Source organism: Saccostrea cucullata, unplaced genomic scaffold (assembly GCF_032062105.1).
Source record: "Saccostrea cucullata isolate Sc308-1 unplaced genomic scaffold, CSIRO_AGI_Scuc_v1 ctg1732, whole genome shotgun sequence".
NCBI classification, from domain to species: domain Eukaryota; kingdom Metazoa; phylum Mollusca; class Bivalvia; order Ostreida; family Ostreidae; genus Saccostrea; species Saccostrea cuccullata.
Genome location: NW_026926588.1, coordinates 39040 through 58259, shown reverse-complemented (window position 1 = coordinate 58259; position 19220 = coordinate 39040). Strand labels below are relative to the sequence as shown.

The 19220-nt window shown below is 35.2% G+C and overlaps 1 protein-coding gene across 1 annotated transcript; it reads right to left on the bottom strand.

The window, feature by feature from the left end:
* Positions 1 to 385: 385 nt before the first annotated feature.
* Positions 386 to 11035, bottom strand: LOC134272158 (cholecystokinin receptor type A-like). Its single transcript, XM_062754407.1, has 3 exons — positions 10295 to 11035; positions 1549 to 1920; positions 386 to 1438 (listed from the first exon to the last, which is right to left on the bottom strand). The coding sequence occupies exons 1-3, from the start codon at positions 10707 to 10709 to the stop codon at positions 867 to 869; spliced, it is 1359 nt and encodes a 452-aa protein (XP_062610391.1). The 5' UTR covers positions 10710 to 11035; the 3' UTR covers positions 386 to 866.
* Between the last annotated feature and the right edge of the window lie 8185 nt (positions 11036 to 19220).

The window sequence follows — 19220 nt, the reverse complement described above, 5'->3', positions numbered from 1 at the left end:
ATATTAAAATCAGACCAAAACTGTAGGAGGAGTAGCATTTTGAAAAATTGTTTACAGACAGACAGACAGACAGACGGACGGACGACGGACACCTTACTATCGCATAAGCTCTTCTGGTCTCTGACCAGTAGAGCTAAAAAAGGTGCAGATAACTAACAGTGATCAATCCCCCCAAAATCTATAAACAATGCAAATCTTGAATTGAAAAGGGCATAAACACAGAATTTCAAGAGATGGGATCAGATGCCTAAGACGAGTAAGCATCCCTGTCACACCCGTCATGAGCCCTATGTATTGATGAGGTAGATGGAACATTCTGCAGTGAAAATCAGTGTAGTAGCAACGACTTGACAATTGGTGTGAAAAATATCAGCTAAAATGCAACATGATTATAAGTTATATTTTATAACAAGGTTATAACGACTATAGAATTAACAAGATGCCGACTTTAAATGAATTTGTTGAAATTCCGCTAACATCAACTTGTATGTCTGTAGATTATCTGAACATGGTTTTTAATACAATCTTGAAAGAACAAATGTATGTTCAATATAAATTAAAAAAGTGTCGTCTTTGCTCAAGATGGACCCAATCACTGGATGTAAAGTGAGTCGAACGAAATTTGCGTCATACATGAATGTCACAGAAGAAACAAATCACATAAAATTATACATGTACATATATGTGTATAACAGTGATGCTGATGGTTTTAATTAAATCATACCAGTTCAATAATAAATGCTTGTCAATGGTTTCAGAACAGAATTTATCTATGTCAGCTCAAGTGACACACAGTCAAAGTATTCATTTGTTGTCTTTTATCCATATTGACTGTTCTTCTATCACTCTTTTTTTGTAATAAAGTTTTACATGTCGCCCATTTCCTGTTGCATTTTGTCATAAGATGGAATCCGACTCATATGTGTTCTTGACATACTCGATCCACCATTAACGTAAAATGACGTTTCGCTTTTCATTCGCTTCTTGTAAATACATCGAAAAACAGACACGAATCCCTGCCTGAAATTTCTGTTCATAAAACAATATGTCACAGGATTGCAACACGTTGACACATATGCCAGTAGATTTATGAACATTACAAATTCTTTAGAAAGGTGTTTCGTGGCACTAGGTCGATGAACTATGATCCACGTATGGATAATGTAAAATGGTGTTAAACATAGAAAAAACTCAAAGACTAGTGCAAATAACATCTTAATGACCCGTTTCTTCGATGCCCTACTTTTATCCCCGTTTGTCTGTCGAATACCACCACGCAAATTTATTCGACACGATTTCCCATTGGGACGCAAAGTGTCACGAGTTTTAAATATCTTAGTGGCAAATATAGGGGTACCATTTGATGATGAAGTATCGTCCGTTCGCAGAAAAGAAGATGTCTCCTCATCAGCTGTTTTGGCCCCTCCATTCCTGGCTTCTGTAATAAATGTACACAATTTAAGTGCGAATGATTGTAAAATGTAAGGTATGCAAAAAATACTGTATTTTTGTTAAAGCTGTTGTACATATAGTTACATGGTATTATACCTTTTTCACTCTTTTCATCAAGTTTTATTCCTGACCATAGTGTAATGCTGATCATTCCATAGGCAAGGCTCATGATAATCAAAGGAATCGCCAACAACAGGATTGGCAGTATAATGCTATATGCTATCTCCTGGTCGTCATCGGGCCATTCTTCCCGGCAAGTTGCTGCACCATATCGAGGGTACTTTCTATACTTTATGTGAATAGGGACTGGCATTATGACTGCTAAAGCTAATATCCAACATACAATGATTGTTTTGTAGGAGTGTGAGAGAGTCTGCCATGATCGCGACTTAAGAGGTCTACAAATGGCGAAATAGCGCTCCAATGACAAGGCCACTAACGTAAAGCAGCTCACTGCAATAGAAACCCCTACAAAATATATAAAATTAAATATTAATATTTAATCTGTAAGAGTTCAGTTCCAAACAGCTTATATATTTTCTTTTTAGCTAAGGCCAGAGGCACTCGTGGGCTTTTTTGAGAGACGATCCTTCAGTATCATTCAACTTTTTCATTTCTTACATCCACTGGGACAAACAATTTTGTTACAAAGTATCACTAGAGAACATGCAAAAAATAGTGAGAGGGTTAAGTGGAAGGACAGGACCCCATATGAAGAGGAATAACGTGTTGTCATTTAAAATTTCGTTTGTCATGTGAATGAATTCAGGGACTAGGGCAAGATTAGCTGGAGAAAATGATTATTGGGGAGTATTCCGGAAAAAAAACTACTGACGAGGGAACTACAGGTTCATATTTAAAAATATTAATTTATTCTCGACGAGAAATAAGAAAAGAAAATAAATACATGTATATGAAATAGCAACTTCATGGTTTGAGAGATAAACCTGTCCCTTATAAAAATTCATTTTTACAAGTATTTTTATTATTGCTACTAACCCACAACAGCCATGTGCGCCTGAAATTAAGATCGTCTTAAATGTTGCCTGTTCACTTTTTAAAGTTGATATATACAGAGGGTATGTCAACTTGTGCAGAATCTATGTACTCTTTTAAGTAAATTAATTTAGGTTGTAGTTTTCGTTGTAGAAATGTAGAAGGAATATGCATGTAGTAATAAACTTTTTTTTATAATGAGTAGGATATTTTCACAATATTTTTATAAGAGTCAAATCTAGGGTAAAATTGTTATTCTATAACACTCACGTCATTTAATGTCGTATTATGACATCTGATAAATAATTCGTTTTTATTTTAATTTAAAAAGGATCACAGCCATAGTTATGTACCAAAGAACTCGTCATTTTTCTCTTGTCTTTTCAGCCCCCTGGTTTATTATGTTATTTGTTTGATTCAGTGTAATACATATATTTGCCAAAGCGAGAACACTCTATGACCAATTCTTTAAAAATTAAGCTTTAGGAATAAGTTCGATTATCTTTCAAGACAGTCTAATCGCCAAGAAGCTTGAGCTGTATTTTGTTTTTGTTCATTAGATATTTCGACAAATGCAATAAACTTAATTTCTGATTTATCGCATAAGCTAGAAATGTTACATATTTCAATATAATTTGGTATCAAGTTTCAAAATTAATATAAAATCTAGTTTCTTTAAAGTCGACAACAGACAAATATTTTGATGGCGTAAATCATACAGCGAAAGCCTTATTTTTAATCAGTGATTCCTATGTCTGTAACGACCGATATCACAGCAGTGTGCTTTATCCTCCAGAATTTAATACACCCCAGTAAATCTTTTAAACAATATTTGGATGATCCTAAATGATTTCTTAAAATGAAGAATATTTGAGATAAAAGAAAATTCGGTTACCTAGGGGCATTGTTTAATGTGGGTAAATGAAAAGAAAATTAAATTTTAAATGTAAAAGTTTTTGTTTTTAAATCACGGTTTGTTTAAAATATTATGTTACAAAGGAAAGTCAGAAGAGATTAAAAGTGTACTGAACAGATTTCTAAAATGAGGTTATTGCACCCAAAAATCTGTGGAATATACAGGAGTTTTTGAAATTGTGTAAAGTACAATTTCATCAGAGAGCTTTCAAACTTAAACCTTTAACTTAACTGATATCAAGATGAAAACTGGGGGGGGGGGGGGGGGGGGGGGCTTGTATCTTCGGCGGTAAATTTAGGTGCAGCTCCTTTTATGTTTCTATTAAGTTGAGCACTAGCAAATTCCCCAATTCTGTTAAAAATTATCAATATCCATTTCTTTTTTTTCTAACTTTAGCATGTCATGTTTTATTCAAAATATTTTCGGAAGGGCATGTCCCCCCTCCCACACCACCACATTTGAAAATGTTGCTACGTGCCTGGGTATTTTTATTTACGATTAAACGGGTGATGTTAGCCGCTAAGCTGCGCTAACCACGTTTTTCCCTTTCTTACGACAATTCGTATATGTCTTTTCATTCTATTTGCCCCTGAAGAAGCCTAAATTTGAAGGAATCTTCAACAGAAATGCTATTGCGTCTCCTATCCAAGAAATTTTATTACTCAGGAATAAAGCCTATAAAACCAAGCCTACCAAATTCAATAGCATCAAAACTTTCTCTATTGTAAGGATTCGTAAAACAGCACCCAATCTTCTCCAATCACAGACCTTAACTGTCATAGAACAAATCATGATCTGCGTAATTTCTTCATCCGAGATGCAATATTAACCGTGCGAGAAATATATGATGAGAAATTTCATTCGCACTCTGAAAGAAAACCAATATCTGGCTTCTTATTATAGATTCTGTAAGTTTAGGATGTGTCCCAGAGTAACAATAATACTTATTGAATTTGTTTCAAACCCCCGACAATCACAAGATTACATTTATACCACAGATGCCCACTCGTAAACGGAAAGACACCTACAGCGTGCAAGTTACCACAATTGTTGAAAGAATGATATCTAAAAGTTCATTTGTTTGTTATTAATTTTTGTAATTGACATACTTGTTTAACACATTTATCTTTAATGAGTTTTATTTATAACCCCTTTTACGTGTAGCTGTTCTTCGGGTTACACTTCAACAGCTAGCTATAATAGTAAAAAAAAAATCTGAAGAGGACTGTAGCTTTACTGGTTTGTAGTTTTTAAGGGCGGAAGATAATAGTCGCAACTACCCCGCGATAGTCCGAAATATCTGACATTGTCTTGGCTTTTTACGATTGGATATTTTACGTGCCAGGAAAACGTGTATAATATCAAAATATTGTAAAATACATGGAAATCGTCAGATGATTCGGACTAACCCCGCATCTGAATCAATTTGTGTTGAGTTTTACAGTACTAAATAATCTGATATTTTTCTGAACTTATTGTTGGGTGGGGTTGGGGCAAAGGATTTGAATTAATTGCAGTCTGTTTCCCACGTTTTATTCTCAAAGTTGAAAATCTGTAAATGGAGTAACGTTAAGAGAGAAAAAAAAACTTTAATTTTTGCTTTAAGTGATGGCAACTATACAATCATTAAATCAGAAACCAATTATCAGATTTCATGTCGACTTTTAATTCGCCTGCGTGGCGCAGTAGTTAGAGCGTCTGATCTAGAGTCGTGAAGGAGTTGATGTTAGCGAGTTCGAACCCACTGTGGGACGTGGAGACCGGTCCTTCGGATGAAACCGTATAAACCGAGGTCCCGTGCCGCAGTAGTTGCTGGCACGAAAAAGACCCCTCAAAGCTCAAAGGCCGTAAGTGCCGAGTACAGGACATTTTCAGCTCTCCACCGACAAGTGGTGGCGTCTCCATCTGAGTGAAAAATTCTCAAGAGGGACGTTGAACAACAATCAATCATGTCGACTTTTGTAACAAAAAAAATGAATCTTTTAGAATTAAAGATTTTTTAACAGTTAATATCAGCATTAGTATTCATCGAAATTAGAAGACGATATAAATCGGGCATCTAAATACACTGTATACATGTAACGTGGTTATTTTAGTCGTATGCTGTTTTACAGAATAGATCGGACAAGACTACTTTAAAGTGGCGTTTAAAAAAATCAACAAATACAAAAACGAATAAGTATGACCCTTTAACTTAATATCCAAGATTTTTATAAAATTGGCAATTTAAATAATAAATTTTCCAGGAAAGTAATTATCAATTATTGGAAGTATTTAAGTTTATGTAGTTTGTGACATATTCTTGAGATTTGTTCTTTTCAATTCAAAATCCTTGAAAATACCAGGTTTCTAACTTCCTTTTGAAGTATACTCGGAAAGAAATTTTTGGAGTTCTGTATGTGGTGAAATAAAATGTACGTTCGATCCGTTTTTAATTCCTATAGTGACCAAGAATATATTTTGCCAGTGTACTAGTATTTTCGTTTGGTAATAATGTCAGTACATTTTCTTGAGTTAATACTTCTCTACGTTAATCTTACCTACGGTGTAAATTAATCTTTGTAGCCTTCACTTCGCCGTTAATAATAATTTAACTTCAGATCGTTTGAACTTCTCTTTTCAATTTTCTTTTACGTATGGATTTTTTTTCGTATCCCTGAATGACAATTCCCATTTGCAGTATTTTGTCAAAATAAAACTAGCAAAAATGTCAAGTCCATTTAATATATATATGTATTACTATATTACGCTGCTAGAAAGCATATCCCAAATTAGCGTGGTTATTTTAGTGGAATCTACCAAGAGCTCTCTTAACCCAACGAATATCTTTAATCAAAGGAACAGATTGCAATCATCGTCTCTCCGAGGCAGTAGAAATCAAACTAGTCAGAACGTTTTAATTTCGCCTTTACCGTTGACTTCACCGCTAATGAAATCGCAAGGAAACGGATCGGAGGGTTAAATTTTGCACTTGAATATGTCCAACAATAGCCTACGAGTCTCGCTGTTGTGATCGTACTAATTAGTTAATGGCAAATGCCTAGCTAGGGACTTTTCCTGAATGACTCACATGCCTTGTTATTTGAAACTGATTGTACAAAGTATTAAACTCGAGAATTCTTTTCGACTCACAAGCGAACGCACCGAAAAGACACAGTAACCCTAAAATATTGAAAGGCTACATTTACTTTTTCCTCTAGTATAAGAACGCTATCTAGAATGAATTTCTTGTGATTTCTTTCGTGGTCGGAACGCATAATGTATTAATCAATTGACATAAAATGAACTGGGATTAAGTGAATTGTTTACCTTCTCATCAACAACTGTTTGTCTGTCATGAATTAAACATAATGTTACGTCCATTGTTAGGTCACCTGAGTAACTCAGGTGACCTATTGCTATCCGTTTTCGTCCGGCGTCGTCGTGCGTCGTGTGTTAACATTTGAACATTTTCAGCTTCTTCTCTGCAACCACTGAACTAATTTCAGCCAAATTTGGTATACAGCATTTATGGGTGAAGGGAAACAAAAATTGTGAATTTCATGGTCCCCGCCCCCCTGGGGCCTGAGGGGTTGGGCCAAAACCACTAAAATTATTGCAATCTTTAAAAATCTTCTTCTTTACTCCTGGACATCAAGCAAACTGTTAGCATGAATGTAATAAGCATTGAGTCCTCTACCAAAATTGTGAAATTCATGGCCCCAGGGTCAGGGGTTCTAGTGCTAGGGCGGGGCTATATAGATTATATAGTGAAAATGCATTATTTCTTTGAAAATCTTCTTCTCTGCTCCTGGGTATCAAATAAACTATCTAAGTACATAGTTATGATGAGCAAGAGTGCCTCTTCCAGATTTTTGAATTTTATGGCCCCAGGGTCAGGGGTTCTGGTGTTAGGGCGGGGCTCTATAGATTATATAGTGAAAATGCATTTATTCTTTGAAAATCTTCTTCTCTGCTTCTGGGTATTAAATAAACTAACTGAGTACATAGTTATGATGAGCAAGAGTGCCTCTTCCAGATTTGTGAATTTTATGGCCCCAGGGTCAGGGGTTCTTGTGTTAGGGCGGGACTCTATAGATTATATAGCGAAAATGCATTTATTCTTTGAAAATCTTCTTCTCTGCTTCTGGGTATTATATAAACTAACTAACTAAGCACATAGTTACGATGAACAAGAGTGCCTTATCCGAAATTGTGAAATTTATGGCCCCAGGGTCAGGGGTTCTGGTGTTAGTGCGGGGCTGCATAGATTATATAGTGAAAATGCATTTATTCTTTGAAAATCTTCTTCTCTGCATATGAGTATTAAATAAACTAAGCATATAGAAATGAAAAGCAAGAGTGCCTTTTCCAAAATTGGGAATTTTATGCCAATGATCCAAGTATATATATTTATGATGAAGAAAGGTGCATATAGCAAAAATGGTTTTTTTTATGCCCCGAGAGGGAGGGGGGGGGTACATAGTCTGAAAATAAATTAATGCTTTGAAACCTGCTCTTTGGTATTAATCAACCATTTTATGATAAAATTTGCAAAATTTTGAAATATGTGGCCCCAGGGTCAGTGGTTCTTTTGGGGTGAGGTGCACAACTGGTTATAAAGTGGAAGAACATTTTCTCTTTGTAACTCTGATCTACCTCTGGGTATTGAGTAGGTAGAGTATTTTTAATTATGATTAGCAATGGTGCCTCTTTCAAAATTGTGAATTGTGAATTTCATGGCCTCTGGTTTAAAACACGAACCAAATTTAATTGTTTGAAAGTTGTTACGCAATACTCGGGTGACCTATAAGGCCCGTGGGCCTCTTGTTGTCATACAAAGTCTGTTATTTGTCATGTCGTACTGAAATTTTGGATTTTCCGGGTGGCAGTTTATGCAAAATTACAACTTGACAAGTTCCTTTGTTGTAAATTTTGTACTGCCACCTGGGTTTGGGGGAAGGAAGAGGGCATTCAAATTCTGCGAAAGAGGTTTTAAAATGATTTTCATGATAAAATATGTACTTTACAAGTTAATAGGGAGCGGAGATAGGAACATGTGTATCTAATTTTATTCTAAAGAATATGAAAGTACGGTAAAAATGTGCGGGAAACCACTACAAAATAAAGCATGTATAATACCATTTACTAATGCCTAGACATTTGACTCGCACTTGTTAGCAAGTTGAATTAAATATTTGATTAAGAAAGTAATTGTGGGTTTATTGACGAAGAGTTCATTTTTAAGATACTCCTTTTCTGCAGTCTTTAAAATATTTTTTTCATCATAGGAAAGTTCGTAATTTTAAAATCTACGTTCTTCAGACTATTGCTTTGACCTTAAAAATCTTTTGTGTCACGGGAACTGACACGATGTTCCTCAGTGCACTGGCACAATTCCATGGTACGTTTCTAATTTCGGAAGAATAACCATTAAGTTATGCATATAGCTGGCGTCAACAGAAAAACCCTATATCTAAAAGTACCAGCTGGTATCTGTCACATTCTTGATTGAACGTTATAGTAACTGTATGCACAGTTGATAGAGGAGACAACTTACATGTAATATCTAGTTCCGTGATGAAAATTGAACCTTTCTCGCCACACATAATTTTCGCGTAACTTTTTATCATTAAATTTCAATATTTACTGATTATAATATCTTCAATTTGGTTCAGTAATAATTTATATCGTATTAAACTATGAAACAAGCCACGTGTTTTAAATCAAGAACTTATCTAAAGATCTTTTGACGTAATTTGTTTCTAAAATCGTGCCACCTATATCGCATTGAAAACAAAAGTTTAATAATGATAAGGATGAACAAAAAGCCAGAGAAAGTCTATTCTAAAAAATCAGTTGCCAGATGGCTAGATATACAGAACTTTTTTTCGTAATACTTCCATAAATCACAATCTTTTTTGACTTGATCCGTCTAATAAAATTATGCATATAACGCGAATTTAATGACAGCGGACTGAGCGCTCTGGTGTTTTATCGCAGAACACCATGAAATTCCAATATAAAAATGTATGCCATTCCTGGGGGCTAGAAAAATTGTGAGAATTCATGAGGTTCGATTAGGGTACCCCCTTTACACAACAAAAACTATGCTTTAAAAATAATTTTTTACTATTATAGTTGAAAAAAAATAATGTGATTTTGATACTTCTTATTTTTTTTAATCATATTTAACCAATTTTATATTCATAATACACATTTTTTTTCTTTTGAATGTGATATGCTTGTGACCTGTTTGTTATGATTTTAATAAAAGAAAAAAATAGTTCTTTTGAAGATTTATTCGTCTAGACTTGATAATGACCTTTTTTTGCATGTTCTTTTAATTAAGAGAATAGGCTGTGTTGCTACCGTTTTTCATATGTTCTTAGAAAGGAGTTTTTTTTTTACAGTCTCATTGTTCTTCCCCTTAACATTTGCACATTATTTTCATAATGAATATACATTCACAGTGAACACAGGTCTACGAAAATTTACAGCATTTATTTCATGCGATCATTTTCTTCAAATGGAACATTTTCTAATCCTGCGGAGAACATTGATAAAGCAACAGTCTTAACTATCGCCAGATGATCGTGCTTTCCTTGTTTAATTTTTTCATATGCATACTTTATTACTTTCTACAACGCAAATTCATTGTCGAGCCACGATTTTGGACATTATGATATATTCTCTGCAGTGGAAACAAATTATGTTGAGTCTTGTTTACAATAGGGAAAGTTTTCCCGTTTCCGAAATTGCTTGAGACACAGTAGATAGAATATCATATATTTACATTCTTTGAGTCATTCAATAAAATTGAGATGATGATAATACGTGGATCATTTTTAAAAATTTCAATTTTTGAGAGTGTGCTTTGATAAGAACGCTCAATTGCAGATAAATAACTATATATTTATGCATACCTATAAATAATCAAGTATAACTTACCTTGTAAATACCCGATCATTAAGCAAACTGGTTCGCCAAAAATGAAGTTTTGCAAAAGCATGGGTATAACGGAGAATGGCATGCAAAACACCGCCAACAGTAAATCACTGATGGCCAAATTCAGAAGGAGGACATTGGTCACTGTTCGCATTCGTTTGTTCTGAATCAAGGTTAAAATGACAAGAACATTTCCAACCACGGCGACACAAAATATCAAAATGTACAACGGAATAACAATATAACCCGTGATAGTCAATGGCGGAGGGGACCATTTCCTCACAGGTGGTCGATTGTTTAAACTTCCATTTTGAAAATAAGTGGTCATCTCCTCTAGGCTATTATTCCAAGAGGAAAGGTTTCTAAAATCGATCATACTGCTTGCACTGCTTAAAGCTAGATCATTTGTAAAGTTCATATTCCGACAGGTATTTGTGAAAATAACATATAATCTTGGGAGATCTAATCAATGTTCCTATGTTGTTTTAATGTGGTATGCATCAGAATTTTCCTTCATTTTTGAGTGATTTTTTTTTTTACCACTTAAAGCAAATCTTTTAAAAATTAATCGGAAATACTCCTTCAATACAGCCGTTAAATCCTTGTAAGACTAAATGAGACAGAAGAATCACAGAAGATAAAATATGAACCCTTTCTTAACAAGCTCGGTGTATAATTAGTAGCGTATTTCTTTCTTCCTCTCCGAGAATCAAATTCCGTAAAATGATTTTTGCAGTTCTTTGAAATTGTTCCGATTTTCTGCACTTCAGTAGATCGAACACTTCGTCAGTATGTATATACCTGATTAACAACTAACCGCCGCATGCGACTGAGAAAACTGTCCAATCCAGGAGCGATCCTTTGAGCCGCCTATCGATACTTGGAACTTAGCTGTCTTTGTTGTTTGAAGCTTTTTTTCTGTTATTTTCGATTAGTCGACAATACATACAGTATTTTTGATTTATTGAAATGTTTTTAACCATTGTACATGGAGACGTCTTACAATATTGTGAATAATATAATTTTCTCTTTGAGGTTTGTTGATTTAATTTTATTTTGCATGCATATACGTTTTCATTTTTGATCTAAGATGGTGAAATAGCTTTTAAATGCACATGCATCATGTACCGCTTTGCACAAATTAAAGGAATATACTTTACAGAGGTCTCAACACACACTTTAACAAGAAGATGCAACAGTTGCCAAAACTGCATGGCGTATATCCTCTACTTTGAAATAAAAAAAGATATATTTATACACTGTTAATTTAATATATATATATAGTTACATATTCAAATAAACCTAAGGAAATGGGATTAAATTCTGCAAGAGTGATCTACTTTTCAAACGTTAGTGAAGATGAAAGAAAAAAGGAAGATTTTGTGTAAATTGAACGTTTCTTTTATTCGTAGGGCAACTCTTTATACAGAGTGCACTGGTATAAGACACTGAATTACCACGAAAAACTCAATGAACAGTAGAAGTTAAAAAAGAACTTAAATGACGTCGCAAACATTTGTTAAAATAAAAGGTATCTCTTAGAATATTTTATCAGATAATGGGTTCTTTTTTAACGGCCCATAACCTTGAACCAGAGTACAATAGTTTCTCAACACGACAGTCTCGTTGGATCCTTTGTACAAATCGTAAATATTTGATACAATTTTGTACATTTCTGTACTGAATTGGTAGAAGGCAACAAATATATAGACAATATATTTTATTTAAGATTTCATTTGGCAGAGTTAATTGTACTTGTTGACCGTAAACTGACCCGCAGAGGGACATAATTCAGATAATGAATATGTGTGAATGAAATATATCGGTCAAAATTTCTAAATACCCACATGAAAATTTATCACCTTCTCTTTCTATAGCATTTCATTTCAACTTGCTAGGATATCGTCCCATACATGCTCAGATCGGCACTACATGGGGGCCAGTTAAGTACCCTGATGTTGTGATGATGTATATGTGGAGTTGCATTACCCTGCATAAGAATCATTCCACGACTTGCTGTGAGGTATGGTTACTGGCTGGAGTAAAGGATTCTGATACCTCAAAACGTTTAGGTTCTGAAGGCTTGGTACAATATTTGTTTTCGCATGCAAAGATCTCTCTGCCTAAGCAATGATAGAACCCTTCTTCCAAACTGTCCTTATTCCCGCACGCATGCATATACGAAATGTTCACTTCTCCGCGGTTGACGCGGGAACACCATCTAATCTTAACAGATTGAATCTAGATTCCTCTCTAGTGTGGAGATAACGAACAGTATTAAAGATTGAAAGTCCATAAAACAATACAAAATGGGAGCAGAGCAAAAACAGACCTCCAAAACATCAGAGGTGGGATCAGGTGCGATGGAGGAATGAGCATCCCCTGCCGAATGGTCATATCCGCCGTATGCTCCTTGACATGGTCGGAAACTAACGGAAAAATCCGTCGTCAACCCAGTGAATAGATAATTAACTTTGAACCAATGCTAAATTGTATTGTTGACAAGGTCATTGTATCGACCATAGAACTTCCGAAATGATGACTTCAAACAAAACTGCTGAAATACTTGTTTCATAAACTTGTCTGTCAATAATTTACCTCGTTTTAAAAATTGTTCATACGTAGAGCATGCTCTTGCGTATGGAATAAACTGTGATATATAAACTTTGTATACACGTAGGTGATGAAGGTATCTTGCTGTATAAGTAAAGAAAGTTGCTGATTGAAAAAGTAAACTCATCACGAATATAATAGAGCTTGGTTATTAGATTACGATTAACTTCTTTTCCAAGTGAAATATCCAAATGTGAAACAGATGGGTCACTGAGACTCATGTGGTAATAAACAATTTATAATCTACACTACCCATTGGAAGGATGCTTCCACGTAATTTTCAGCTTTTCTAACCCAGTGATTCTTAAGAAGAGATTTTTTCTATATATTACAGTGTAAAACTTGGACTGCCTATTGTTGCCCCGACATGGCCTCGGGGGTCATTATTTGAAAAAAATATCTACACTACCCAACGATGCTTCTACATACGTTTCAGCTTTTCAGACGCAGTGATTCTTGAGAAGATTTTTCCGATATATTTCAGTGTTAAACTTGGAATACCTATTGTGGCCTCGCCATAGCTCCGGGGGTCATCATTTGAGGGATTAAGAATCTCCACTTCTTCAGAATGCTTCCACGTAAGATTGAGCTTTTTTGCCCCAGTCGTTCTTGAGAAGAAGTTTGTTTAATGACCCCAACATTTTTTTTTGTCTTTTCTTCATTATCTCCCCTTGTAAGGGGCTTTTAACCTTCATTTTAATAATTGAAACTTCCCTTCACCTAAGGATGCTTTGTGCTAAGTTTGGTTAAAATTGGCCCAGTAGTTCTTAAGAAGAAATAGAAAATGTAAACAGTTTACAAACGGACGGATCAGATAAACTCAACTATATCAGCTTTCAGCTCATGTTAGTTAAAAACATTGAAGCGGAACGAAATGTAAACTTGATCTGGTACTCATCAAGATATACTAACTTGCCTACAAAAATTTAGCTCAATATCTGCAAGCGTGTAGAAAAAAAGATTTGAAAACCGAGTTGGACAGAGAGACGGATGGATAAGATTGGAAACCTCTTGTCCCCTCCGGTTTCTACGACGGGGGACTTGAAAGTTAAAATCATGTCAAGTATAATGGAAATGGAAATTCTACATATTGCATGCACGCACGTGCATGAATCTCGTGAACGCTCTTGAATTTTCTTCATATTCAAAGTATTTCATCAATAATATATGTTAAGGCTATATCAAGTATATTGGTTGCCCTGCCTTCTGAGAGCAGTTAAAAAAGAGAGAGTAGAGAAATTAAAATTACAAGTGACAAATGCAAGATCGGGAAACAGGAACTTCACGATCCCGATCCATGACAAACGCGCACTCCTTCCAAAATCAAAGATTGATTGATAAATGTTTTACGCCGACTATATTTCAGCCATATATCGGCGATAACGGGTAAATCATTTGACCAGTTTTTAAAGATTTGGGTTTGTCTGACGGCCCCAAATGAGCTTCCTCTTTTTCGAAAATCAGAGAAACGATCTTTCGCGTGCCAAGGGGATTAATTGTAATCCTTGACACGGGGCACCATTTAACGCCCCATCCGACGGACCTCAATATTAGATATCTTAAGCAGTTCAATTAAAAAATCACAAAAGACTTTCATTTAAATAAATTTATTTAAATCTAAATCATTTAAATAATTTAAATCAATAAATTGATAAAAATCAGTTTCTTGCAAATACATGTACTTCAATGTTGTAAAAGGATTATATATTTTGAAAAAAGTCATGCATTGTATGCACATTATTAAAGAGTCTCCTACGTATGGGCAAAAAATCAGAACATTCTAATAGTATGTGTTTTACAGTAAATACACAGCTACAAGAGATGCATTCAGGTTGTTCCTTGTTGAATAAATACAATGAAGCGCATTGAAGTGGTAAAATTTTCCGTTTGGATGAAAAGTTCTGAGTCATGTTTTGAACGTCAATTATAACATAATGACACGCCCATAATTTTAGAAACGAGAAAGAAATATTCGTCGTAGTGTTAGGACACACCATTCTTCGCGACAAGCATCATGAGTTACACACTGAAATGGAGCTTTAAAAAAATTAGAAGAGGGAGTTAGAGACTCCCTGCTTCTGTAAAACACAAATTGCAACGAATATGTACATATTTTTGAACTTATCATGTCTATTGAAGTTACCACAACACATGTTTCGGTCGAACACGTGTTTACTCGGTGTTTATTTAGATCCTCAATTTGATTGGCTATTATATTTATGGAAAACCTGTTCTACAGGTATTTGAAGAAACAACTTGACCGCTTTATCCATTTCTAAAGAAATAGGCGTGTCATAAGATGACAATAAACACTCTAAAGATAGCTCAAAACGTTCCATTCGAACGGAAAATTTTACCACTTCAATGCGCTTCATTGTATGATTGAATGTCCAATACCGAGAGAAGAAAAATTCTTGAAAAGTTCAAAGAGAGGTAACTCTAGAGTAATTTACAATATAAATGTACAACCTTTGTACGAAGAATCCTAAATTGTTTTTTCAGTAATTAATTATAAGAATTGATTCACCTAAACGAAAGACGCTTTCATGCTTTTCAAGGGGGGGGGGGGTATTTTTATGAAAGGTTGCAGAAAACAAACATGAAGTTCCGATCAGCTATCTCTGGATTTTTCGTGTCGCTAAACAAAGTAGTACTTAATGGCCTCCTCTTCCGTTGCCAGTGAAGGGAAAATAGGTAAATAAACTTGAATTTAGGACAAATAAATCATAATAACCGGTTGTGGCTGTAAGGGGTTTGAAAACAACATATCCCTGAACAACATCTTGCATGAATTAAATTGATTATTTTGTACATGTAGCAATGTAGAAAATCGCACTCGAAGCAGGGTTCCCTATATGTTAACAAGATTTTGTTCTTTACCTTTCGTATTTTTATATACCATGTGTATACGGTATAGGGCCAATCTCAAAGAGTCGCGATGTAAGGAGTTGAACCTTACGTCGCGGGTTCGAATCCCACTGTGGGACGTGGATACCGGTACTTCGGACGAGATTGTATAAACCGAGGTCCCGTGTCGCAGTAGGTGCTTGCACGAAAAAGATCTCTCCCTGCTGAATGGCCCTAAGTGCCGAGTATAGGACAAAATTTGCAAAATATATCGGATATCGAAATATAAAAATGATCGACGAGAAAATCATGTATAATCAATTGATTGTATGTTGCTTAACGTCCCTCTCGGGAATTTTCACTCATATGGAGACGCCAGTGGAGAGCTTCAAATTTTGTCCTTTACTCGGCTCTCAGGGCCATTGAGCAGTGAAGAATCTTTCCGTGCCAGCACCTCGGTTTAAACGGTCTCATCCGAAGTATCGGTCGTAACGTTCTAAAGTTGGAATCGAAACCGTGGCGTAAAGATTTAGGCTTTACTTTGCGCGCGACTCTAGAGCAGACGTGGGCGATCATGTACATTTTCGAAAAGTTTTGTGTCGAATAAAAATTATCAAGGCCGGGGGGGGGGGGGGTAACACAATACATTCGTCAGGAGCCTGTGGTTATTTTTGGTGTCTTTGAACCAGATAGAGCTTCACTCATGACAGTCTGAATCCCACTATGGGGGCCACGCTTATGTATGAGTTTTCGCAAGTGTAGGTTTAGAGTGTTACATGTAGTTTGCCTTTTAGAGTAATTAGAGATCAAGGTAGATATTACATTGCCTTGTACTAATGGAACTAGTGAGGACTTGACACTATAATAATTCATTGTTAATTTGTCCGGGGTTTCGCATTTGAATGCTAAAATTGATTGTACAGTCTTCGTAAACTACAAACATCGGACAGCATTCTGTAAAGTTCGTAGCTTTTCCCTAGACACAATCTGAAGACCAAGGTTTCTTGTTTAAAATTTTCCATCGTTTTCTTGTCAAAAGCTTTCTGTGCAAGTTTATATGTATCATCAAGCCCAAATCATTTTCATCAAATCGTTGAAGTTGACCTTGTCGCTGCAAATGATATTGAAGAATGCATGGCAGATCAAAGTTCTGAATATTATGGCCCAGAATGACTGGTATTGAAGCACAATCCGTTATAATAGAGTCTACAAACTGTGTCAAACCAAGTAATTGACTTGATTTTTTAAAGGCACAGTCTCTGTCGATCTTATTTTTTTTTATAATCTGTGATATAACTCAGGTATGCTATTAAACAGGTCTTGACGATTTCCAAATATGGAAGTCAAGAACGATAACTGAAAGTTGCTATAAATATATATCATGTACACGTAATTATTTTTCTGTCCAGTCAGACAACAGCATTTTTACACACCCAAAAAATATTTTATAAGAACAAAAAGAAAACACGTGCTTTTGTTTTTTTTTTTTCAAAAAGATTTTTTTAACAAAAAATCTGTAGAAGTAACATGAACACTTTTGAAGAATAAGGTATTCCCCACATATTTACCGTGAACGACCTTGATATTTTTATCTCGGTTAAGAAAAAAAAATAATGCAGTATACAATGTAATCGTTTAATAAAATATGTGAATAAATCACACCAGCCAGTTCTTATCAAGTTCAATTATAACATTTACCAGAATATACTATATGTTTGTAAAATATAATTTTACTTAGCCATCCGATTTTCATCAATGATGCTTAAATTCCATGTGTATAGATCCACCTCACACGTACAAGTGTTTATCGTATGGACTACGTATAGATTTAAAATATCGGCACGGATTTCATGAGCGCCGAATATTACGCTATGCAAACTTTCGAATTTAAATGGGCATAAGAAAAGACCTAAAACGTGGAGAAAAGAGAATAATTATACACTTCAATGCGTTTTATAACAGTATCTTCCCTCGGATATACCAGAAACTGCATGGACGGTTTTGTCATAAACACTCAAAAAATAAGAGATTGTTATCCATTCGATACGATTTTTATGTCAGGCTCTAAAAACTAAAATTTTTCGTATTTACTTCAAATTTTTAAAATTAAGTTAAACATATGGGATTGCTACCTCCTAGTGACAGATTTTTAATCACACTTAAAACGTTTTCTAAGCGTTCAAGTTGTGTTTGTTCACGGTAGAATTGTCATAAATATAATATTATTCTTCAATATGTATAAAATTTACAAAAAATTGTTCCAAAAAAATCTTTTGAGCGAAAAACGATAAAAACCACGCGTTTTATTTATTTACTTTTGGGTTTGTATAAATGCTGTTATCTTATTGGTCAGAAGGACTTGCAACTTGTTTATTCTGTATATTTATAGCATTCACGGTTATCGCTCTTGACTTCCTTATTTGGAAATCGTCCAGACCTGTTAAAGGACAGAGGAAGAATTATTCTCCATGCATGGACCATCATTTTTAACATCTGATATTTACACAATCAATGATTGAATCTTTTGCTGCATATTCTCTAACAGTTCAGTATGGAGCAGAAAGAATAATTACACTTGTCCTGCTTACTTAACATACGGGCTTCTCTTGCTTTTTCTAGGCCCTCGAGTTTGCGGAGGAACCACGTTTTCACATACGTTCTCTTTCTAGACCGGGAAATTGTTGTATTCTTATACAATCACATGAAATTTAAAGGGGCTGGGGGGTTGTGCCCATTTTCAGACTATTTTGACCTCCTTTAGAAAAGCTCGATATAAAGATATACAAAAATGATCAAATTTTAAAACTAAAATGCGCGAAATGTTTCTTCGCCAAATGAAAGTTGAAAGCTAAAGGTATATCTAAAAAGTTAAGTCAAATCTGGTGGTCAATTTGTTGACCCCCATGCCGCCTCCTTTACATGATAAATGACCTGACTGAATATGAAAGCCGATCGAGTCGGAACGGGAGGTCTAGTCGGGGTATAAAATTCAAAACCATGCAGCAGCGAAAAATTATGACCTTTCCCTGAGGTAAATCCTAAAAATATGTATTTATTCTTTCCGTTATTTCTCGCAACCTGTTGACTTGGCCTCGTGATCGGGAGGTCATGGATTCGAACCCCGGTCGTGGCCGACCTAAGTCGATAAAAATGAGGTAGCAACTGTTCCTTCATCAAGCCTTTGCCTCTTTTATTGAAATTTCCCGCGGTTGAGACCTAAAAAGCGAGACCCGTGTCAAGGTGGAATTAATTTACCCTTATTTATTTTATTCATCATGATCTGGAATTATAACTAGTGCAGGAAATAGGTGGAGATAACGAAGAATATTTGAGCTCACAAGTCCATTAAACATTAAAAAATACGAGCGGTACAAACACGGACCTCAAGACGTCAAAGGTTGAATCAGGTTCCATGGAGGAGCTACCATCCCCTGTCGACAGGTCACACATGTGTGCTTGTCATGTTCGA

Coding starts and splice junctions, on each gene's coding strand:
- LOC134272158 (XM_062754407.1), bottom strand. CDS start 10,709: ATGAACTTTACAAATGATCTAGCTTTAAGCAGTGCAAGCAGTATGATC. Junction 1,921..10,294: donor AATGATCGGGTATTTACAAG/GTAAGTTATACT, acceptor TATATTTTGTAG/GGGTTTCTATTGCAGTGAGC. Junction 1,439..1,548: donor TGATGAAAAGAGTGAAAAAG/GTATAATACCAT, acceptor CATTTATTACAG/AAGCCAGGAATGGAGGGGCC.